We start from the raw sequence: 25,920 nt of genomic DNA, 5'->3' as shown, positions 1-25,920 counted from the left end.
CTCCCTCCCTGCCCACCTCCTACAGGTTCCCTTTCTAGCTCAGGTGCCCGCACCATCGCTAAACTCTATTCATATCAGTCCCCCAAATTAATCTCACCTCCATGCTATAGCAACCCTGATAATCTTATTCACATCTCCCCCACAAACTCTATACATCTATCCTGTGCCCTCTGGAATGTCAGGTCAGTCTGTAATAAACTGGTCCCCACCCATTACCATTTCATCTCCAACTCCCTACATCTCCTAGCCATTACTGAAACCTGGATTTCACCCTCTGACACCACGTCTCCTGCTGCTCTCTCCTCTGGGGGCCTCACCTTCTTCCACACACCCTGTCCTGGGGGTCTCCATGGTTGTGGTGTGGGGGTCCTTCTATCCGCCAGTTATTCCTACCAGCTAATACCCTCTGCACCATCCCTTACTCTCTTCCAACCAGTAAGCCTCAGGGTAGCTGTCATTTGCCATCCCCCTGGCCCTCCCTCCAAATTCCTTGACAACTCTGCTTCCTGGCTCCCTCACTTTCACTCCTCAGATCTTCCCTCCATTATCCTAGCTGATTTTATTATTCCTATTGACATTCCCACAGAATCATCTGCTGCTAAGCTCCTTACCCTCACCTCTTCCTATGGTCTTCCTATGCTCACATGACCTGGTCTTTACTCACCGTTGTGATATTTCTATTTACACCAATTCCCCCTCTATGACCATCACCTTCTCTCTTTTACTTATCCCTCTCTCCTTCCCTCCTCTACCTCCTAAGGCTAATATTACTAAGCATAACATTGAGGCTTTTGACACTGCTGCTTTTTCCTCCCTGCTGGACTCTCTTCTTTCTCCTATCCTTTCTCTATCCTGTCCTGAACAAGCCACTTCCTTGTACAATGCCTGCCTTACTTCTGCTCTTGACTCTGTTGCTCCGGCAATAACTACTCACCCTCGCAGATCCACACCACAACCCTGGCATACCCTGCAAAAGTGTTCACGAATTACCGAGCGTCAGTGGAGGAAATCGCGCTCTAGGGCTTACTTCCTCCATTTCAAATTTATTCTCTCATCTTACAGTGCTGCCCTGTCACTCTCCATACAATCATATTTCAAGAACCTCATCTCCTCCCAGTACTCAAACCCCCGGCATCTCTTTGCCACTTTTTAACTCCCTCCTCGGCCCTTCCCCACCTCACCTCCCCTTCTCACTCTCTGCCCTTGAATTTGCCACTTACTATACATCTAAAATTGACTCCACATATGTGAGGACATCATATCCCATCAGACCCTCAACACTCCTGCCCTTCCTTTCCCTGACCACACCTCCTCATCTGTCTCACCAACTTTGACATCCTTCTCCCCTGTTTCTGGAGAGGAAGTCATGGCCCTCATTTGGTCCTCCCCTCCTTCCACCCCACTTGACCCTGTCCATTCCCATCTCCTCTCCACTGTTACCTGTCTCCTTCTGCCTGTTCCCATCTTGCCCACCTCCTCAATCGCTCCCTATCATCTGGCACTGTCCCTTCAGCATTCAAACATGCCCTTGTCTCCCCCATTCTTAAAAAACCTACCCTTTATCGTAACATACTCTACAATTACTGACCCATCTCTCTACTCCCTTTTGCTTCCAAACTCCTTGAGCGTATTGTTTACAACCACCTTTTTTTCCTGCCACTCCCTCCTTGACTCATTTCAATCTGCCTTCCGTTCTCTCCACTCCACTGAAACTGCCCTCACAAAAGTATGCAATTACCTCCTTGCTGCCAAATCCAGGGGGCACTACTCTCTGCTCATTCTCCTTGATCTCTCTGCTGCATTTGACACTGTAGACCACCCTCTCCTCCTTCAAATCCTTCACCCTCTTGGTCTACGTGGCACTGCCCTCTCCTGGCTGTCCTCCTACCTCTCTGATCATTCCTTCTCTGTCTCCTCTCATGACTCCTCTTCCCCCCCACTTCCACTAACAGAAGGAGTTCCCCCATGGTACATCCTCTTTAGGTGAACTCATCAACTCTTTTAACCTCCAATATCATCTCTATGATGATGATACTCAAATCATCCTTTCTGGCTCCTTACCCGTATCTCCAACTGTCTCTCTTGTATCTCTTTCTGCATGTCCCAGTGCTTTCTTAAACTTAACATGTCTAAGACTGAGCTGATCATCTTTCCACCCTCTTCCATTACCTCACTTCCCACAATTTCATTACCTATTAATGGCACAACTATCTCCTGTATCCCCAAAGTGAGCTGTCTTGGAGTTTTCCTAGACTCCTCCCTGAACTTTAAACCACACATTCAGCACCTCTCGAAGTCCAGCCATTTCCACCTAAAAAATATTTCGAGGATTAGACCCTTCCTCACCCTGGATGCTACTAAAAACCCTCATCCACTCGTTGGACTATATAACCTTTTCCTAGCTGGCCTCCCAATTTCCCACCTCTCATCCACTACAATCAGTCCTCAATGCTGCTTCTTGGCTCATCTTCCTCTCCAGACGTTCTACATTTGCTTCCCCTCTCCTTCAAGCCCTACACTGGCTCCCCTTCCCCTTCAGATGCCAATTCAAGGTTCTTACACTCGCCTACAAAGCCCCCGCCAAATCCTCTCCCACTTGTGCTACTGACCCAGGTAAGAGCGACCTTCTAGCAGACCTGGGTAAGTAGTAGCCGCCCCCACCCCCACTCATCGCCCCTGATTACTCCACTTGTTTCAACAGGTAGAAATCCTGAAAACATGACTTGCTGATGGTACTTGAGGATAGGAGTTGAGAACCCCTGTTGTATAGTAAAAATGTGCTCCATGTAATTTTTTTATTTCTCATTTCTGACGATGTAGCAGAGTGTTTACTTGCACTTTTGTGAATGTTTGAAAGTGATTTTTGTTTGTATTTTATCCATAACTGTACTTTCAACTTTTGCATGTTGGAAATATTAGGTTTTTGTATGAGACACCATTTATAGGAAACAGTTAAGCTATTACTTTATTTGTTTTATTTGATTCCAGGTACTAAAGGGATTTCCAGAATGCCTGCAAGCTGATATTTGTCTGCATCTCAATCAAACTTTGCTGCAGAACTGTAAGGCCTTCCTAGGAGCGAGTAAAGGCTGTCTTCGAGCTTTAGCTATGAAGTTTAAAACCACCCATGCCCCCCCTGGAGACACTCTTGTCCACTCAGGAGATGTGCTGACTGCATTGTACTTTTTATCAAGGGGTTCAATTGAAATCCTTAAAGACGACATAGTTGTTGCAATTTTAGGTAAGTTTATTTTAAGTGATGCATATTGTATATGGGCAATATTTGAGACTTTTATTAAACCAATAAATTGATGTATTCACAAGTTACTCGGACACTAACCTATTGGCCTATTGCATTTATTCAGTGTTTTCATAAAATATTGGACTATTTTAAGGAACTAACTCATATTCATTTATGATAAAATGATGTAAGACACCACTATGTATTAATTTTTAGATTAAATACATTACGACTATTAAGAGCTAGACTTACCCTACTGTCATTATATAGAGCCACTATACTGTGATTTGCAATGTATCTAATTCTTCCCTAATTATTCCCTATGAGTAGGTAGGTACAGTGTAGCATACAGTAAAGTACAATATTGGATCTGTGAAGAGTATAATACAATGGCTCAGATTTGCAAATTACAGTGGTGCTTCACTTCAGTCACAAAAATAGATAAGGATATTCCAATAAACAAGCAGAACACATGAGGGTATGCTTTTTCATTCATTTACTGATGAAAATGATCCAACATTACATTTATTTGTTAAAAAAAAGTGTGTGAATCAGTACAATTAAGGGGATAATGAGAGCCAGGAGTGTCTATCAATGGGATGACACTCAGGTTTCAGATTCTGGTCTTCAGTACACAGGGTTGTGAGCGCATGCCATGAGCCAATCAAAACAAATTTCTAAAAACTAAAAAGTTGCTGATACTCATGAGGCTAGACAAGTTTACACATTTCAGGTCACATTAATGCAAAAATTCAATCAAAAAATGTCAGTAGCACCGTAGAGGGAAACAATTAAAAACACAACTATTTGAATATGAAAAGTACAAAAAAGCAATGTATAAGAGGATAGAGTACAGTGGGGATAGACAACTTCAGAGTGACAAACAAAAATCTAACTTAATGACCCAATTCCCTGGGGTTGGCAAGCATAAAGGATCATTCACAATCACCATGAGTGGGAGCACCCTGGGGACATGGATAGTACAGGGAGAGAACAAGAGACAGGAGGGCCCTGTTCATGACAGCTTACTGAGTAAGGGAGAAAAGCTCTAACTTGGAGGCGAATTGGGAATAAGAGACAGGAGGGCAGAGAGATGAAAGCTAAGCAGGGGAAGAGAGCTGATAGCATTTGAGGAACAGGAGTTATAAGGGAGCATTTGAAGAGTGCAGGATGGTAGACAGTCTGATAGAATAGGTAAGTGAGTTCCAGAGGAGGGGAGCAGCTCAAGAGAAATCTTGGATGCAGGAATGGGATGAGGTTATTAATATTGAGGCTAGACAACATTCTGAGGAAGAGCAGAGTGAGGGGGAGTGTGGATAGTGGTGAGGTCAGAGATGTAGGTAGGAGAGGAGTGATGAACTTGAAGGATAGGGTGAGGAGTTTAAACTAAATTCACTAAGGGAAGGTCAGCCAGTGAAGGAGCTGACCCAAAGCCATGGGATAGTAAGATAAGATAAGTTGCAGCATTTAAGATAGATATGAGAGGCAATAGTTGGGAGACAGGAAGGCCATAAAAATGAGGTTACATTAGTGCATGTGAGAGATGACAAGGGGATGAATAAGAGATTTAGTAGACTCACAGGTAAGGAATGGACACATTTTAGAGATGTTGCAGAGGTGGAAGTGACAGGATTAAGAGATAGCATGAATGTTGATGTGAAGGAGAGGGAGGAGTCAAGGATGATCCACAGGCAGTGGACTTGTGTGACAGGAGAGAGGACAATGTTGGCAGAGAGAAGTGGAGGGTCCTGAAGGAGGAAGTAAATAAGCTAAGTCTTAGAAATGTTGAGTTTAAAAAAACAGTAGCACATCCTGAAAGGAATGGAAGAGAGACAGTTGGAGATGAGAGAGGGTGGAGGGGGAGAGGTTCAGGGGAAGAGAGGTAGGTTTGAGCATCATCAGCGTAGTGAAGGCACCTATGAGTTCACCTTGGGAGGAGGTGCTTTGATAAAAAAAGAAGAAGACCAAGTAAAGACCCTTGGGGACCACCGACAAGAACAGGGAGAGAGAGGATGTATAGTTGGAAGTAGAAAGTGAAACAGAATAGTAGGATGGTCAAGTAGGATTAGAATAGAAATGTGGCCTTATATTTAGACCCCCCACCAAGACGCAGCAAGTCAATCATGATTGACATGCTGTGGCGTTTAGGGGGCAGAGTGGGGGGTGTGTCTGGTCACTGTTCCCGGAGACGGTGCTGTGACGCCCCCATTTTCCAGGAAGGATGAGGCCAGGGTCTATGTTGATGGATGCAGATTCCTGGCCTCTTAAGTGACTGGCACCAGGTCAGTCTGCGGGAAGCTTCAGCTCCCGCAGCCTGACCAAAGGAGCAACCATCATGCCCATCGTTCACAATGGTTGCGATGGTGATCTGATTGCGACCAATGACACCTCCTACTGCATTTGCATCTGATATGGATGGAATTGCACAGCTGCTTGTGTGCGGCTCTGTAAATCCGCCCATCTCTGAATCAGGCCCAATGTCCAGAAACCACTATTTAGCCCCACAGCTCACAATTTAGATCACATGTCGCAGTATTGACCTGCAAGGTGCAAACATTGGCAAGGGTTGTAGCCTCTAGATTTAAAACGTTCATTTTTTGAAAGGCAAGTTCAGGTTTACTTTGCTTTTTAAATATCACTGCTGTTTTTTTAAAAAGTGCTTAAAACTCACCACTGTCTTCAACTCCCAGGTTATTACATTTGGGCCCTAGTCTGCAAACCTATCTCTGATAGCCACATACCAGTAGCGCTCATCCTTGCTTTAGGGTTTTTCATTTTTTTTTTGAGAATTTGGAGCATCGTGTTTAAATAACATATAAAAATGTACTTATTTTCCAACTCTAAATGAGGTCCTATATGTGTTTATTAAAACATACTGAATATTTTTGTATTAGGTAGACTAGTTTTGTTATCAATAATATTTGTCCTGTTTTTTTGTTTTTTTATAGCATCTTAAAATGTTCCTTCTGAAAGACCTCATGTAATATATATTTTCCAATTTCTTTGCAACAAATTTAATATCTTTCTCACTGAGCATTTGCATCTCACTATTAATGATGACTCAGTAATTTAAATATGGGATTTAGATTATTTTTCTTAATAAATTATTAAATGCTATACATTTCAAAAGTAACCTCAACCTTAGCACTTGCGAATAAATGTTTTGCTTAGAAAAAATACAACCATCTCATCATGGGATGAAAAAGGGGGGAAAAGTCTCAAAACTTCTAAAAAGTGGACAAGTGTAGAATTGTCCATAGCAATTAAACAGCTACTACCTATCACTTGATAATTGCTAGGTAGAAGTTTATGTGTTTCTATTGGCAACTTCTCTACTCTTTAGAAGGTTTGATACATCTCCCATTAAATTCGTTATTATTGGTCAGTTAACTAATGGTTCCAAACCCTTCCAAAGTAAAGGATTTCATGCATGTAACACATTTACTGGGTCTCAAGCAGTCCTATCTCTGTCCCGTGCAGTGAAGGTAGCAGGCACCATTATATGATCAGAGAGTAGGTGTTGTGAGGGATCTGAGCGGTGTTTACAGCTGATTGTAAGGGTGTGATTAGAATGTGGTGTGACTTTCTTTGATTAACTGTACTGTTTTAACTTATAACCAGAGACAGAGTTTACTTAGGAGCTGCAGCCCACCCCACCCCCTAGTAATATCTACTACCCTCATTGAGTACCTAGCAATGACTTCCCATTGGAAGAGCTCCCTGGTAATCACATGATAGACAAGCAGCCCCAAGGGGAGGTGTTTTCTCCCTCTGGGACTGTCAGTCTAGACTGCGATAGCGGAGAGCACTACCCATGGGAAGTTACTCCCCTGCTATTATAGCAGCCCTACCTGACTTCTAGGGGATGAACCTAATGTAGTCCCAAGAAGATGGCCGGCTTGTTAATTTGTGAGCATGCATGGGATTGCGATCCTGCACATGAGAACATTTACAGACCCACTTGGCCAGCCAAAGAGCTGCTATTGCTTATAAATGATAATAATGGTAATATGCGGTCCATTTGAAGACAAGATATCTGCTCATGTGGCCCTTGAAGAATAGCATGTTGTCACTTTACAGATCATAGTTGTTGAACACATGCTGAAAACATCTTCTGAAGTTGATGCAAAACCTCTTCCCCTTTTCCATTATCTTCTGTACATTTGTATAAATCACAAAAAAACTCTAAGGGGTCTATGTACTAAGCCTTGGAGAGATATAAAAGTGCACAGAGATAAAGTACCAACCAATCAGCTCTTAACTGTAATTTTTCAAACACAGCCTGTAAACTGACAGTTAGGAACTGACTGGTTGGTACTTTATCTCCATCCACTTTATCTCTCTCCAAGGCTTAGTACATAGACCCCTATCTACTTAGTAATACATGTAACTTTCTTAAGATAGTTGAACTTACTTTTATGGTCTTCCTGGATTTTCCTGTTTGGCAGCAGAGTTGTGGGAGCAGGAGGGTATAGATGAAACACTAGATAGCTTTATGTTATTGTCATATGTTGGACTGAATGTACCACACACTAAAAAAATCCCAAGGGGTATATTTATTAAAGTTACATTGTGGGAAAGCCACCAAAACCAGCTGTCTTCAGAGGATCCCCACAAAATCTAAGCATCCCCAGGATGTAACAGGAAAGGGCCGCTCAGCTATCTCTCATATTTGCCACAAAAAGAGCCCCCATAGGTGTCTATGGAAGCTGCTAAACTAGTACTTACCAAGCTCCAGAATGCAAAGCATTCTGTAGCTTGGCCCTGGTAGCTTATGCCATCTGTAGACTATGGGCTACTCAATCTCAATTTTTTTCAGAGAGGGACACTCCTGATCCCTCAATGTTACCCCCTACTAACTCATGTATAGGCTGAAGGCCGCGCATGTGCAGTACATTTGCCGGGACCATGCCCGGAAGCAAAGTGATAACAGTATCATTCACCAGGACAGGGCATTTTTCAGAAGCTCTGTCCTTCTGCCCCTACATTGATAAATGCTTTTCATTACCACATTGTGATTTGGGGTGTAATTACCACATCCAAATGTAGTTGGTAATAAATAAGTCCCAAATGAAGAAAACCTAAATCAAATGTACAGCATATACACCACAAAGCTAAACATGCGTTTACATATGGGATATATTTCCATACAGTTAACTAAATAAAATAGCTAGCAAAAAATATAGTAGTTGCTCAATCATCTTAATGATATGCTACAGGTGCTTGTAAAGGGCGGGGTTTACACTGAACACAGAAAAAAGAAAATTGCTCTCCAGCACACTGCAGATAAATCAAAAATACTTGAATCCTACATGATAATAGAAATTCAGAGGTATTGGTTTACATACATTTGCAAATATATGAATAAGCGCTGGGCCAACGTCAAGGCTCCTCTATACACTGAATTTCTATTATCATGTAGGATTCAAGTATTTTTAATTTATCTGCAGTGTGCTGGAGGGCAATTTTCTTTTTTCTAAATAAAATAGCTGTTCTAGAATCATACCACACCTGACAGATCTGTATTAGGATATTCCTCAGGCATTTGCCAGGTTTGACAGTTGTCTATTCCAGTGGTTCCCAAACTGTGTGCCGTGGCTCCCTGGGGTGCCTCGGGACACTTGGAGGGGTGCATCAGGTGAGTGGTCCACCACCAAATAAAATCATTTTTAGTCAATGTAATGTAAATATGTGAACAAAACAGAAGCTCAAACCTGTCCCCCACCACAAAACTGACCCTAAGGATGACAGGTCAGCACAATTTACTTCACTTTACTAGTTTACTACAATTTCTGAATTTCTCAATAACAAGCTTTGGCTTAGGGGTGCCTTAAAAACAATGCTAATGCTCTAGGGCGCCGTGGTTCAAAAAAGTTTGGGAACCACTGGTCTATTCATTACCTAACTTAAGCAACTGTTCCTTTATTTTGTTCCAGTTTCTGGTATTGTGTAGATATTTTAGCTCTGATATTTCTGTATCCAAATAATTTTATTCCCTTTAAAATGTTTTTTCTAAGTTTATGTCTTTGAAAACCTCTCTACAATCCACATTTTGAAACATGTGTTTCCTCGCTGTTGTGCTTCATACTTTATAAAGATTCATCTTGTTGACTGTGTATTAAAACCAGAAAGGATTTTTGTATTTTTGTTTTCATTATGTTCCACAAAGCTACAGTACAGTAATAGAGGCCATCTATTTAAAGTATTAGATGGTGTGCTTCAATCTGTTACATCCCCCGTACTTGCATAGAATGCAATTTGCATGTGGAAGGAGTTGCCAGGAAAGAACAGTGCGGATAATAAAATAAACTGGAAAAAAAATGGAAAAAAATTAAAAAGTAACAGTTCTATGTAAAATGATAAATACAAGCAATATATGTGTAACTTTCAAAGATAAAATGTTATTTCTGTTAAAAGGTCCACAGAAAGAAAATATAAAATTCACATTTTGGATGCTTAGTTACGGAGATTTTGTTTTGTTTATTTGATGGCTAAAATTTTTACTGTTTTACTGACTTCGGAAATTTACTGTTAGCAACTACACTCTACTGTACATATTCATACTCTGCCACCTGCTGTTTAAATAGATGAAATACATATAAAGACAGTCAACTATATTTTTGGAGTGCTTATCACATAGGGCCTGATTCATCAAGCAATGCACAGGAGAGAACGCACGCACTTGGGCGATGTTTCAGCTGTGTGCATGCGAATGCATCGCACTGCCCGTGCGCAAGCTAGCTATTGCGATGAGTACCGTGTATGCAGAGGCAATGCAGAACCAGAGAAAAGTGATTGACAGGAAGTGCCGTTTAGTGGGGGTGGACGGGCAAACCCAGGCGTGCCTGTGTGTTTGGACAGCGTTTTTAGGGGCATGCATAATTAAGCCCTTGCGGCGACGGCCATAACCTGAGGTCTGGTTGCACGCAGGAAGTGGCCCACATCCTGCGTGGAGTCAGGTCAACCACTAATATGCTAATGTGTTTGATGGTTCTCGATGTTTCCTCATCGTGGTATAACAGAATACACGTTAAGGGAAATGGGAGGTATTGTGTTTTGCTAGGCGTCTGCTTACTCTGTGTGCGTATGCATTTTTTAGCATATGCTCGCAGCGGACGGGTGCATGCGTTTGTATCCTTGCTGAATCAGGCCCATAGTGCTTTCACTGTGCTTCCTTCTGTTTGTGCCTTTCATTATTTACTAGTACCCTAGCGATAGTTCCTGTGACATTGCGTGGATGCTTTCTCATGAATACAGTAGTGGTTGAGCCTTTACAATGTCAGCCTCCACAATGTGTAGATAGCTCTAAGAACACTTTAAACATCTGTATTTTATCATTATTTGTTTTTTAAAAACTTCATTTTCTCCTCTCAGGTAAAAATGATATTTTTGGAGAGATGGTTCACCTGTATGCCAAGCCTGGAAAATCTAACGCTGATGTACGAGCCCTGACATATTGTGACCTACATAAAATCCAGCGGGACGACCTTTTGGAAGTTTTGGACATGTATCCAGAATTTTCCGACCAATTTCTTACAAATCTAGAGCTGACCTTTAATTTAAGGGATGAAAGTGCAAAGGTTTGCAGTTTCACTATTCATGTTTTGTATTTGAATTTTATTAATACTAATAGTAATACTGTGGAATGTATCTTATAGTACTTTTTTGAAAATGAATGTTCATCTTAGTGGGATGTATCATGCTTTTGAAATTTTTATTACTACACAATATATTAATTAACTCTTCAATGAGTAGAATCGACAACTGTCTAGGAAAAAAATGTTTTCAAGATCCACATCCCAAATGTAAAATTCTGCATCTCTGAGAAGGTAATTAAATTCTGATCACTGTGCAGCTGTGCGCATCACTTGGAATCACGATAGCCCGTCATCAAAGGGTTTACGGCCCACCATCACGGGTTGCAGGGAAATTCTTCGATGTTTGATTTCGCAAGTTGCCAACAAAACAGTCAGAATGCCGACAACTCATGGCCATCACTCCCAATTGAATCGCTCCCCCAGTTGGCTCCCACTTCCCATCCAAGCTGGTGATTTAATTAGGAAATTTTGGTGTCAGGATCTTCACAACTAGGAGAATTCCCTAAGGGGAAGGAACATCATTGTTCTGCTAATTTAATGGAGGTTACTACTATAAGCCTCTACACCCAATTTCTAGATACTTTTGACCTCTTTTGAATCCTTGTTCACTGCAAATGTGTTCTTATTACTTGTACTCCATTTATTGACTGTACAAAACCGTTGCTCAGAAATGACCTATGGGCCTAATTTAGAGATGTACGCAAAAACATTGGTTTACGTACATCTCCAATGGTTCAAAGACGCAGTGGCTGTGCTACAGCGTACAAATCTGAATCAGTCCCTATATTATTAGGTGAGTAGAAGTAAGTCATTATAAAATTGTATAGACTCTAGAAAGTGATTGATTAACTGATTGATCAGTCTGTGATGAAGTGTGATAGTTAAGAGACAAATTCTAGACCATATGGGATAATCAATGTAGAGGTAAATTTACTAAAAGTTCCGCATTAATATGAGCAAAAACATGGTAAATTCCACCCTCACGTTTTGCCAAACAGAATAATCCACGGCACAAGTCACAATATCTATTAAATACTGTAGAAGACGTGTTGCAAATGGGTTGGGTACATGTGTGCCGACGGTCATAATCCTGACACCGGCATCTCGGCAGACTTAGGATACCGACACCTGTTGGTAAGTATCCTAACCCTAAACCTAACCATCCCTCCCCGCAGCCTAAACCTAATCCCTAACCCCACTACTTACTATCGGCATGCCGGCGCTGGGATTCTGACTGCCGACAGCCAGTATTTAAACTACATCCTGTTACAAATAACCACCTTACCAAAACTGCAACACCTGCAAATATGGGTTTGACCTTCAATGTTTACTGATCATGACATCCTGTTTGGCAATAGAGATGTATTATATGGTGAGTGCTGAGAAAATGTGTGTTTCGTATACACATTGCTGATGTAGACAAGGTAATTTTTGTTCAACTGCATTTAGCAGGTATTGTAATAAGCCATATACTGTATGATCATGAATTACATTACAATTCAATTAAACTCCATATATTGTCTTTATTTGTGTAATATCATGCTGTTCTGAGATGAGTTATAATAATAATCTATATATTTCATTAAACCAGGCTGCTCTCCTAAGATCACAAGCAGATGCTGACTTTGATGAAGAGAACTGCAAACTTCGAAGAAGGAAATTGTCTTTTAAAGGAAAATCAGATGGAGGTAATTGCGTTTACTGTATTTAATGTTTAGAGGCTATTTTCAGGTTTACATTTGGAGCATTCTGTCTTACTATGTTATCAAATTACTTTTGATTATATTTTGCTTTATGTTGTTCAGTACATTATTTTTCTTCTTTTTTTATGTTTTTGTGTGATTTATAGGCAGTTAGGTGTTCATTCTTCTATATCAGCTTCTTAAGGTGCGTACACACTAGATGATTTGCTCCATGAGCGACATCGTCGAGTGTGTCCCCGGCAGGGGTGGGCAGGGGTGTGCTCAGTGTCGTTAACAACACAGAGCACAAACACTGAACGAAATCGTTCAGTGCCGGGTCCTCTCCCTCATTCCCGAACATGCAACAGCCTGACAATATCGTCAGGTTGGCTTGCATGTTCGGGGATTGAACGACAAAGACAAACGACCAGCGGGAGCGTGCATCGCTGGTCGTTATCGTTCATAGTTTTTGCTAAAAAAATGAACAATATTTTGGATGACTTACTTTGACACAAACAACATTATGCTCCTTGGGCCTGATTCAGCATGGATTGCAAGACTGCGTTTGCACGCAGCCGGCCAATGTTTGTATTCTGCGCATGCGTATGCATCACAGTGTGCGCGCGAACTGGCCACTGCAATCGGAAAGTGATTGCAGTAAGCATGCAGTGCCTTCACACAGTGATTGACAGGAAGTGTCCGTTTGGGGGTGGTGATGGGGGATGGTCAGAGAAACGCAGGCATTTGAACGCCATTACAGGTGCATGCATAATTAAGCCCCTGCGTTGGCATATGCAGCCTGAGTACTCACTGTGTGCAGGAAGTTTAGCAGTTTGTGAGTGAAGGTCAGGTCAACCACAACTGTGCGTATGGGTCTGATGGTTCTCGATGTTACCGATGTTTTTGTTGTCTTACTAACTAATGCATATGTAAGTAAAGGTAAGGGAGCTGCTTTATGTAGTGTTGGGCGTCTGCATCTTGTGCTGTGGCGGCAGTGCGATCGCATTCATTTGCATAATTTCACATCGGCCGGGAGTGTGCGAACGCAGGCTTGCGATCTGTGCTGAATCAGGCCCTTTGTTCGTATCCAACACATTCATCATCAACATCCTCATTAGTGTCAGATACACAATTATCCCCCTCATCCTGTTGCACTTCCAAAGTAGCATTTCTATGTATAAACCATCATCAACATTACATTTAGTACTACTCATCCTGATATCTTCAGAGGGTTCAGAAATGGTGGAAGGAGGCTTATCCGGGTTTACAGCTTCAGTAATGATAGACTCACACATAGCACTCACGGTCACCCTTAGACTGTCCGTTTGTTTTTCATCCTTAATGTTCTTTTTTTTGCACTGATTTGCCTGTTTTAGAGACACATCTAGACCCAGAGTGAGAAGGTGGTACATGCAAGGTTACAGAAGATGCCTGACTGTGTTTGGCCCTGGCTTTCGCAATAGGCATTCTAGTGCACAAAACAGAAGTAGCAGGTCCACCACTCGCAAAGAAAGGCCATGGTCTGAGCCTTTCCTTGCCACTGCGTGTGGTGTATGGCATATTGGCAGTTTTACTTTTTTCAGCAGTAACTTTTCCCTTCATAGTTAGAGGTGATGTTGTCTTAAGGATTGCAAAATACTTTTTAGATTTTTTTATACCTTCTTTCCCTATGACCTCCTTTTAAAGTAGATGTTGTAGTACTATGACTGCCAGAACTAGTACTGGTTGCATTTCTTCTGTTGACTAATGCATGATTGATTTTATTTTTTACATCAGGACAGGTTGAAGTTAACTACTGTAGATGATCTTAACTGCCACCACACCAAGTGAATGTATAATATGATAGGGAAATGAAGGGCTGTTATCATACAGTGTTATTGAAAGACTGCAGATTTTTTTTTTGACGCTAGAAAAACTTTTTTTATTTCTTTCCACTTTAATTATTTTATGGGATGCAGCTAATAGGGATACAACACCACCCAGAGTAAGTACAATAATATATGCTGCCTCTCCAGGACACACACTCTTGAAATACTATTTAAATTTAATAATTATAGACTTTTGATTTTTTTTAACACAAGAGTGTTTTTTTTTTTATTATTTCAACTTTGATTATTTTTTGGGGGTGCTGCTAATGGGAACTTGACAACACCTATAGTAAGTACATTAATAGGAATTATAATTGAATTATAAAATACCGCACCTTTATCTTTGACACCAGAAAAAAAAAAAATTCCACTTTTTGGGGGTGCAGTTAACAGGGACACCACAACAACAAGAGTAAGTATAGTAATATAGGCTGCCCCACCAAGACACACACTCTTGAAATATTATTTAAGCTAAATTGTTAAAGACTAGAGATTTTTTTCAATTAATTTTTTATAATAAGAAAAGAGATCTTCTTTGAGGTGTAGCTCACTCAGATTCACCACAGTATAATATTTTTTGGACAAATAATCCTGAAATCACACTGTCTCTGTCCTCATACACAATGACAATATAAATTATATACCGCAGTGTAGATAGATTAGATATCCTTGTGAAAAAAATAAGGCAATTTAACAAACATATACAACAGCCTGTTTGCAACACTGGATTGCAGGTGCAATTATGTCTGACAAACAAACACACAATAGCCAGTTTGCAGTGCACTGTATTGTAGGTGCTAGCTAGTGTGCCTGACATACAAATACACATACAATGATGCCTGCAGTCACCCTTCCCACCTACTCCATCTACCTACTACCACTCCCTCTAATCTAATGGCATCCTATGAAGAGAAAATAGAGCCCACACCCTCTTCCTACACTTTCCTGTGTGAAATGGCATCTGATCACGAGGGAGGGACTCTTATATGAAATCCAAAATACACAAGATCCAACATTTCTGGGAAAATTACGTTTTGCCTCGTTTTGAGATCCAAACTTGGCGAGTCAGAACTCGGAAACCCAAAGTTCAGGTGTGTTCGGTTTTCTGTTAAACTGAAATGCTTATCTCTAACATAAATATATCACACACACATACATCTATACATAGCAGTGACGTGCGGTGATTGCAATGGCTGGGGGAGGTACACATGGAGATGGGTCTGAGTGCTGGGAGCCCGTCTCACACCCTACTCACTACATCACTGTGTCTTCTCTTGCTGCTGAGCTCCGATCTCTAAACACTGTAGTGCACTTCCTGGTCATATGACAAATCCAATGTTCAGGCACGCCCCCCATACTCAGATGCATGCCTCTATTAACTCTCTTTCTGTGCAGCTTACTGCCCATGGTGTGGCCCTGCCCCCAACTCTGCAAGTAGTCTCTGACTATACAGAAGCGAGGTTGAGCTGTTGCTATCTCTTATCAGGGGTGTATCTATGGATCCAAGCGCCCCTGGCAATTTAATGGACTGACGCCCCCCCTTCTCCCCCATGCAGTGCCCCCAGTAGTAATCCCCCCTATGCTGCATTGCCCCCAGTAGTAGTCCCCCTATATAGTGCCCCCAGTAGTAATCCCCCATATGCTGCATTGCCCACAGTAGTAGCCTCCCCTATACAGTGCCCCTCGTAATAGTCCCCCCTATGCAGCATTGCCCCAAGTAATAGTCCTCCCTATACAGTGCCCCCAGTAGTAGTCCCCCCTATACAGTGCCCCCAGTAGTAGTCCCCCCAATGCTGCATTGCCCCCAATAGTAGTCCCCCCTATACACTGCATCCAACTGCAGCTGAATTACCCCGTCCCATACACAAAGATGAACTATGAGTAACAGTTGTTTATGACTTGTAACCAATTTAATAGCCAAGTATTGTAATATTTAATCATTAGATCTACTAAGAAGTTAGTTACTGCTAAGGCATGCAATTGAAACAGTAATAAAAAATTTTTCTTCATTAATTGCCTTTATTATGGAGTACCTATAATTTGAGAATGTGCAGCAAAAGCAAATTCGCACAGTCCAGTTAAGTGATTTTTGTCGCCTCTCATTATATTTTTCCATCCCACATACTGTATAGAGTCCCACTTCCATGACAGGTGAAATGTGTCTGCTGTGCTCTAGAGAGAGGAATCCAGCACGTGTCGTCGCACTTTACATACTCTTTTTTCACTTTTGACAGAGATGCTAAGAAAAGTGCTTAATTAATAACTTGCATTGTTCTATTACTGACCTTTCCCTGGCAAATATGATAAGATTTAGATAGATTTTAGGTGGCATAGCCTGTGGCGTTTTGAGTCTGCTGGCCAAAGCCATGAATGTATATAAGATGGAACAAGAACAAGGCACATGGAAATAATTAGTAGCTGAACATAATTATAGTGTATATCCACCTGTCTGGTTGTGTGTCTGCTGAACTGTTAATACCATTGGAGCATTTTAGCTACTTTTAGTCCTTGTCAAGAACTGCTCCAGATATTTCATGTGTCTTCCAAAGTGCTGAATATATTTTCATCTTGATACTCAAGAGTACAGTTGGCTTATGTAAAAGAGTAACTAAGAGCATTCAAAATGTATGAGTACAACTTTTCAGGCATTCATCACGACAGAAAATATTCAAAATAAAGTCCTATCTTCCTACACACAAAGGTGTCCTGTCAGTAAGCCCATTGAAGAAGACACTGCAAGTAGAGACACTCCAAATTCAAATAGTTTTAAAATTAGATTGTACTTGGCCAGTTCCAGGTACAATCGGTTATTTCTAGATCTGCTTACTGGGGCCACTCAGACCTTCATATTTACCTTTGCTGTCCATAGTTCATGTTCTCAGTTACCATTTGCACTATAAAATGTTGCATGTGTCACTTTAAACCGCTATAATTTCTAGTTTTTTTCAAAAAAAATAAAATTAGAGCTGTGAACATTACTGTGTTCAAGTTGAAAGTTTGCTGTTCATGTGGAATACTGTTAAAAATACTGTACCCTAAAAACAATTTTTTTAGTTTTTATTGAAATTTAAGCAATTCAAGCCCAGTGAATAACAAATCGTTGCTCATCAGGCATGGTTTTTGTACACCATTGAGTAGGAGAATAGATGGTTTCTCGGTGTCTGGGGTTTATTTATTAAGTGGTTACCCAGCGTGTTTAAACTCAAAATTTAAAGGAGCACTGTTTTAAATGCAAAGCACCCAATGTTCTGCTTTTAAAAGCATTGCCCTTTTAAAGTTTGTGTTTAAGCACGCCAGCAGAGGTGGCTTTTGCGAGCTTAGTATATAATCCCCTATGACACCAACTGTCAAATATGGAGGAGGAGGCGTTATGGTCTGAGGCTTTTTTTGCTGGACCCTGAGTCAGCAACTTGCACAGAGGTGACTGGCAGCCTGTACCAAATGGTCTATGCTTGATTGGTCAAGGGTTAATGTTACTGCAAGATAATGACCTAAAATATGCCTCTAGGCTACGTCAAAATTTCCTTTGAAAAAAAAAGTAGGTTTCAAATTATAAAATTTACAGCACAGTCTCCAGACTTAAACCCTCTCAAGCTGGTTTGGGATAACATGGAACAGAGGAGTTACTGGGTCTGGTGACACTTAGTGCACACTCTGACTATACCTACATGTCAGAGGTGTGCCCACGCCCAAAAAGGGTCATGACCTAAAATAAAGAGGCGAAGCCTCGCAGGGGATCCCGATTACTTCACTCCGGGGGCAGCCCAGCATCGCCGCAGATGCTGCGCTGCCCCTGGAGACGGAGCTGTCAGTACTGTCAGCTCTATAACAGGAGGCAGGTGCTGCAGGAGAATGTCACACTGCAGCACCCGGCTCCTGTCACTGCATAAGAGCTGACATTTTTGTGTCACCTCCCCCGAAGGTGACAACCATGTGCGGCCCGCACCCCCCTCATGATGCCACTGACCTGGACAGAAGGGTAACCTACAAGTGCAATTCATTTGTGGGAAGTTCTCCAACAGTATTGGGAAGTTGTTCCTGAACAATATTTGATTTCCATTGTAGACAGCATACCATGAGTGTGTTTGGCGATTATCTGTAAAAGTAGACTATTTTTGTTGTACCAAAACATTAGATTAAACACAATGTTTCTATGATTTATTGTTTTTCTCCAATTGTTTATGTTATCTATGCTGGAAAAATGGGGGTGTTTCAAAACTTTTGAATGGTTAGTGTATGTGCAGCCATGAGGTTTAAAGATATTTGAAAGTGTACGAACTGATTTGAAATCATATTAACCTGTTCTTAAATTTTGCTTGAATTTCTATAATAAGCTACTATTCTATAATTTATTGTAATTTTTTTAACTTTGGAAGTGGATTCAGAAATTTTTAAACAATTAGTGGTACTTGTGTACTTTACGGACTCATTGCAGAGAGAACCCAAGTATCCTACACTCATTAATTATTATCAATCATGGTAATGTCTAAATCCCCTTCACGGAGAGGACCCTGTCGTCATCAGCCAGTGTCCAGCATCATTCCCAGTGTCCAGCGTCATTCCCTACCATCCAAGTGGGCATAGAGGAGGAATATAAACTTGCAGCGAGCTACCGAGCCCAAAGCGTGGCGAACGCAGCGAGCCCGCGAGGGGACAGCTTTCTTCTTTAGGTAGGGACAACTTTCGGTACTTGTGTACGTAAAGTACACAAGCACCATTTAAAACATTCATTGGGTTCTCTCTGCATTGAGTTCGTAATTTACACAAGTACCCAATTAGTATCTCTAATAGCAATCAACCTCTCTTAGGGGGAAAAGTTATAAACAGTGCCTGGTTTTGCCTTTAAACAAATTGCCACTTTAACGATGCTAAAATTGCAGAAAAACATAAAAAAAATTCTGCTTTAGCTACAAATGTCGCTCACTATACAGCAAATGTAAATAGAAATTAAAATAGCTGAAGATCTGTCAAAGTACAGTATGACATGGTGTACATTTATAACGGCCCTTTAAATTAAGCTGGCCATACACCAGATCAACCTTCCTCCATGAGTCCAACTAATGCTAATTCAATAATTCTGTTTGATTTAAACAACTTGTCTGAACAACAGCTTTCGTCTGTTTTCCGGTGTTTGGGAGCAAATGGCTGATTGTCATTTGCTCCCATACATTACCAGATTTTCATTCCAACCAGCCAACTAGTTGGATGGTTGGAGGAAAGTTGGTCTGGTGTATGGCCAGCTTTGGTCTTAGATTAAAGCTTTGGTAGGTTTGGAATCTGGGTTGGACTGGATAAAGTTCTGGATAAAAGTTAGGATGAGTAATAAGCACTTAAGATTAACAATTTGTACTTTCTCAAAATCTTTGGATCAGGTTAATTAACCAAATTATAGTAGACTCAGTTTTACACAAGGGGTCAGTTGTCCACCTGGGATATTGAGGACAAATTCTAAAATAACTTAGAAGTAAGCATGTGTTTATTGTTATCATTGGAACGCATAGCATCATACATTAGAACAGCAATGCTGAGTGCCATAAGGATATTTCAGGCCCTAACATATGGCCCTGAATTGTTAGTGGAGGATATATATACATAATATGTTCACAATGAACCCAGTACACCTGTATGTTTGTTACTAGCATATTGGACCCATCATTTGACAAGTCGACAGGTCTCGTACCTCCTTACACTTCACTTACCCAAGCCATGTTTTTTTTTTCTGTCTCCTGCAAGGGGAGCCACCAGCCATCATAGTACCAGTAGTGGATCACAACTAAGTCAAGTAGCAGATTACTCTTAACTGGGTGACAGGACATGTTAGCATTATGTTGCTGAATAATTTAAAGTATATAGACAAATTATTTTCCACTCTGGGAGTTTCAGGTGTCCTGTTGTCACCAGGATGAAGCAGCCGCATAAAGTGGCAGGGCTGGACCCTATACAATACTCTGCTGTAGTTAATTGTTTACATGGGATCTTCCTTTGTAGAGGGCTGGTCTCTATAGGGGTTCCCATGGAGCAAGAGAAGGCAGATATCTGAGGAGGGTCTCCTAATATACAGGTATACAGTCAGGTGCATAAATATTGGGACATTGACAGAATTTTCATATTTTGGCCTCTATTCACCACCACAATGGCTTTGAAATGAAACAAACAAGATGTGCTTTAACTGCAGACTTTCAGATTTAATTTGAGGGTAACGGTGTAGGAATTACAAGGGTTTCTATATGTGCCTCCCACTTTTTAAGGGGCCAAAAGTAATGGGACTATCAACTCAAAAGCTATTTCATGGACAGGTGTGGGCTATTCCCTCGTTATTTCATTATCAATTAAGCAGGTAAAATGTCTGGAGTTGATTCTAGGTGTGACATTTGCATTTGGAATCAGTTGCTGTCGACTCTCTATATGAGATCCAAAGATCTGTCACTATCAGTGAAGCAAGGCATCATTAGGCTGAAATATTAAAACAAACCCGTCAGAGAGACAGCAAAAACATTAGGTGTGGCCAAATCAACTGTTTGGGACATTCTTAAAAAGAAAGAATGCACCGGAGAGCTCAGCAACACCAAAAAACCCGGGAGACCACGGAAAACAACTGTGGAGAATGACAGAAGAATTATTTTCCTGGTGAAGAAAAACCCCTTCACAACAGCACAACAGTTGTCCAAATCAAGAACACTCTCCAGGAGGTAGGTGTATATGTGTCAAAGTCAACAATCAAGAGAAGACTTCACAAGAGTGAATATAGAGGGTTCACCACAAGATGTAAACCATTGGTGAGCCACAAAAACAGGAAGACCAGATTAGAGTTTGCCAAACAACATCTAAAAAAGCCATTACAGTTCTGGAACAACATCCTATGGACAGATGAGACAAAGATCAACTTGCACCAGAGTGATGGGAAGAGAAGAGTATGGAGAAGGAAAGGAACTGCTCATGATCCAAAACATACCACCTCATCAGTGAAGCATGGTGGTGGTAGTGTCATGGCGTGGGCATGTATGGCTGCCAATGGAACTGGTTCCCTCGTATTTATTGATGATGTGACTGCTGACAAAAGCAGCTGAATGAATTCTGAAGTGTTTCGGGCAATATTATATGCTCATATTCAGTCAAATGCTTCAGAACTCATTGGACGGCGCTTCACAGTGCAGATGGACAATGACCCGAAGCATACTGCAAAAGCAACCAAAGAGTTTTTTAAGGCTAAAAAGTGGAATGTTATGCAATGGCCAAGTCAATCCCCTGACCTGAATCCGATTGAGCATGCATTTCACTTGATGAAGACAAAACTAAAGGGAAAATGCCCCAAGAACAAGCAGGAACTGAAGACTTTTGCAGTAGAGACCTGGCATAGCATCACCAGGGATGAAACCCAGCGTCTGGTGATGTCTATGAGTTCCAGACTTCAGGCTGTAATTGCCTGCAAAGGATTTGCAACAAAGTATTAAAAAGTGCAAGTTAGATTTAGGATTGTTTAGTTTGTCCCGTTACTTTTAGCCCCTTAAAAAGTGGAAGGCACATATAGAAACCCTTGTAATTCCTACACTGTTCACCTGATTTGGATGTACTTACCCTCAAATTAAATCTGAAAGTCTGCAGTTAAAGCATATCTTGTTTGTTTCATTTCAAAGCCATTGTGGTGGTGAATAGAGGCCAAAATATGAAAATTCTGTCAATGTCCCAATATTTATGCACCTGACTGTATTATTGTTTAAATAAATGGAACATATATTAAGCACATTATTATTGTCTGAACAAAGGGGACACATTTTTCTACAGAAAAGCCCATATTATTACACTAAGGGGCATATGCAATTGTGTGCGAGAATAGCAAAAAACCCGCACAAGCTTTTGAGCTGATAGTCCCATTACTTTTGGCCCCTTAAAAAGTGGGAGGCACATATAGAAACCCTTGTAATTCCTACACCGTTACCCTCAAATTAAATCTGAAAGTCTGCAGTTAAAGCACATCTTGTTTGTTTCATTTCAAAGCCATTGTGGTGGTGAATAGAGGCCAAAATATGAAAATTCTGCCAATGTCCCAATATTTATGCACCTGACTGTAGATTGATGCAGTATTTAAGGAACGTTTCCTGAAATGACAAACTCATAACATCATATAATATAACGAGCATGTCCAGACCAGCATTCTGTATTTGTATTAATACTATGGCAATTACGTTTAAACCTTGATGTCATATTTGGAAAAGATTAGAACAAGAAACGCCTGAATCTTGTATTAAAAATGAACCTTTGTTTACTTCTGATTGATCCCTGAAGTGTATTCAAAGAGAGGATGTCAGTGATCAATATCTGTGACAGTTGCATTTGTAATCCAGTTTTCAAGCAGTTTGCCTGTGGCAAATGTACCATGGGCTATTGCATAGATGAAAACAAGCCTTAGGCTTTACTACATGATGCCAAATAATACATGTACCTAGGCTCTGCCATCCTTAATCTGATGCCCACATTGGACACCTCACTGAATACAGATTAATCAAGTTACTTGTAACTCTATAAGTACATTGCATTCTGTTTTGTTTAGTTTTGTTTCTTAACTATATTCTAGAAGTGTGTTCTCTAGTTGACTCCCATATGCTGTAACCATTCCAACACACTCATCTCTTTAAAAAGAGTGATCTGTTTTTTTTATAGTTTTTTCTTTGTCGTTGATGATAGTATAAATATCTAAATTATCACTTATTACCTATATTTGGGAATGACACTGGTTTTACTCATACTGAAGAAAAATAGATTGAAGAAATTGTTTTATTTAAAATTGTACTGTGAAGGCAACTTGGTAATATATAAAAGTGCCTTAGTTATTCTCATCGATATTGCATTATCCCACTATATTGGCCTCCATTGGGAGTAGGTGAAGTTAAAAAAATGGATATACAGTTTCAATATTACTATCTATGTTTTCCATGTGTCTGTAGAGTGCAGCAAAGACAACAGTCAAGATGGTTCAGAGAATTCATTGGACAACCCCAGATATTATTCTTACAATAAGAAGAATCCAGAAAAAAAGAAAAGTGGATCATCTTCACTGGTGTCTTCCATTAATGAGCAGAAGCCATTATTTGCTGAGCTGGCTGGATTTAGCTCTGCTTTCCCAAAACCCTCAAGGCCACAGTTTGAAGAAGCAGTGTGTCCTTCTGATACGTTCACTCTTACCCAAAGAAGTTTGTCATACCGAGGTAAGAAGTGTTTTCGGTGTTTTATCCTTCAATTAAAAATACAAATGTAATAAATTAGCACACAGGAAATATTTTAATGAGATTCACTTCCTGAAAGTTCTTATCTACATAATCATTCTCTAAAGTCTGTCCCATCTCCCATGTGTGTGAAGTGGAAGCCATGGCAAGCGCCGCCCTTCAACGGCATATACTGCTAGGTAGATAGGTGACCTAGGAGATGAAGAACCACCGAGAGCGGGAATGGATGTAAGTATGGGAGCGGGATGGTATTACAAGCTTGTGGGAAAATAAATCATGGCAAAAACAATTACTTGTTGCCTAACAATGCAGTGTGGTATATTTTGTCAGCATTCATGTCGACATTCATACACTTTGCCATTCATCATGAATTTTGACAAAGCGCTCCTAGTGGTTTAGTGGTGACTTACCTGGTTCGGCGGGTCAGGTAGCTCCAGCTGTGTCTTCCGGGTCCAGCGGTGACCTCTTGATGACTTCTGGCTCTTCCAGTAGTGACTATATCACTAATTCCTAACTCTCCCTCTAGTGCCTAACCCTAACCTGCCCTCTCGCAGACTAGCCCTAAACTTCCCTTTAAACGAGTAATGGGTCTCTTGCGCACTGGATAACTGACACTAGTTGTTGCAGGGTGTGCTGCGAGTAGAACAGAGGTGCCTCGTTTCTCTTAGGTTTGCAAATAGAAGGGAGTGATTACCGCGCTCAACCCCTGGATGGTGTATTTGATGCTTGTGTGTCTATAGATCAAACTGGTATGTGGGTTATAATGTAATTTATTAATACAATACAATATGGACTTTTATGTGTCAAAGAATAAAGTCACAGTATTACACACAAATATACAAACATACAAGTGAATACATTCTGAATGGTACAGTTGCAGTAGGTCAGAATAAAGTATTAACACAAGAATATAAATGCCTGACCAGCAGTAGACGGCAGAGTGCGGCGTCCCGCAGTGCTGTTATAGTTAGTTGGCATGCATATAGAATAATGAAGTCGGTGGTTAGTGGTGAAAAACAAGGGATATGCACGATCCAATAAGGTGCACAGATCGGATATAGAAAAAAATTGTTAAAAGGTTGAAGAAACGTGGCCAGGAATAGTTACTGTAGATGATGGTAGTGGCTGTTAATGCACAATAATTTGGATAGCTTGGAGAGTGAGGTAGAAACAGAACAGGGGGGAGGACAGAGTGTGAATCAGTCTCGGCAGAAGTGGATCAAGTACCTTTGCAGATAGCCTCAGTTCCGGTATGCCTTATTCGGATGGGGCGCTGGATGGTTGTAAGCTGGGGTGGTATGCCGGCTTCCCTGCAGTGTGGGCTGCAAATGACGTGCCTGATGCGGCCGGATCGTTGGGCTCACTGGGCTGCCTGGATGTCGGCTGGTTCAGTCTGGCCACGGCTTTCCTTCTGTGGGTTAGTCGTGGGGGGGGACCGTTCCTTCCTCCTAGCTGGTGGTGCCGGGGACCGCTGGCCTGCGTTCCTCCTTCGCTTCTGGGTAGGCTTCCGGAAATCCCGGTCACGTGACGCTGGGAGCTGGGGCTGCTGGATGGTACTAGTCGTATCCTGCTCATATGATCGGAGATTGTGGGTGTGTCCCAATGCATTTCAGGGGGTTGGCCATCCTCTGGGGCTGTGGAAACTCAATCTCATCGGTGTTGTTGGTTTATAGTGGTGCATGGGTCCGCCCCCTGTTCTGATAGGGTGGTGGTGCGTGAGACTGCCCCCTGTTCTGATTGGGTTAGGGGCTGGAGGTGAGGTCTCCTGGTTATTGTAAGTACATTGTCTCCTGTTTAATTGTTTGGTGGCCATCTTTCCGGAGTCTCTGTATGTTTCAGCTTTTATATGCTTACTGCATTGTCCGGCCGATGGGGGGTTAATGGGCCATTTTGTGATGGTTGACTGGATAAGTAATATTCGTGCTTGCAGACTGTAGTAAGTGCATTGTCTCCTGTTTAATTGCTTGGCGGCCATCTTTCCGGAGTCTCTGTATGTTTCAGCTTTTATATGCTTACTGCATTGTCCGGCCGATGGGGGGGGTTAATGGGCCATTTTGTGGTGGTTGACTGGATAACTAATATTCGTGCTTGCAGATTGTTGATGAACATCAGGGGTAATTATAGACAGGATAAAACATCCTGCATGGATAAATTAACTGGTATGCATAATAAATGGAAATAGGTTCTGCATGAATGCCGATAGCCATATCGGTGCACATCACATGACATATTGGTATGCATACCATGATAAACTTATGTTGTGCAGCAGTTGTATATGGGCTGGCATAATTGATATGCTCCTATAGAATT

General features: G+C 41.3%; 1 protein-coding gene across 4 annotated transcripts in view; it reads left to right on the top strand.

Moving 5' to 3' along the window:
* KCNH7 (potassium voltage-gated channel subfamily H member 7) overlaps positions 1-25,920 on the top strand; it is a 521,050-nt gene that overhangs the window by 472,030 nt on the left and 23,100 nt on the right. For all 4 annotated transcript variants that reach the window (XM_088474826.1, XM_088474827.1, XM_088474824.1 and 1 more), the window contains 4 exons: positions 2,989-3,241; positions 10,616-10,821; positions 12,431-12,527; positions 23,332-23,592. In XM_088474826.1, the coding sequence (XP_088330952.1) occupies positions 2,989-3,241; positions 10,616-10,821; positions 12,431-12,527; positions 23,332-23,592 (817 nt within the window). The remainder of the gene's footprint in view (positions 1-2,988; positions 3,242-10,615; positions 10,822-12,430; positions 12,528-23,331; positions 23,593-25,920) is intronic.

Source organism: Taudactylus pleione, unplaced genomic scaffold, assembly GCF_031769625.1.
Source record: "Taudactylus pleione unplaced genomic scaffold, aTauple2 ptg000156l, whole genome shotgun sequence".
Lineage (NCBI taxonomy): Eukaryota > Metazoa > Chordata > Amphibia > Anura > Myobatrachidae > Taudactylus > Taudactylus pleione.
The sequence above is the reverse complement of the archived record's forward strand: the minus strand, read 5'-3'. Positions and strand labels throughout refer to the sequence as shown.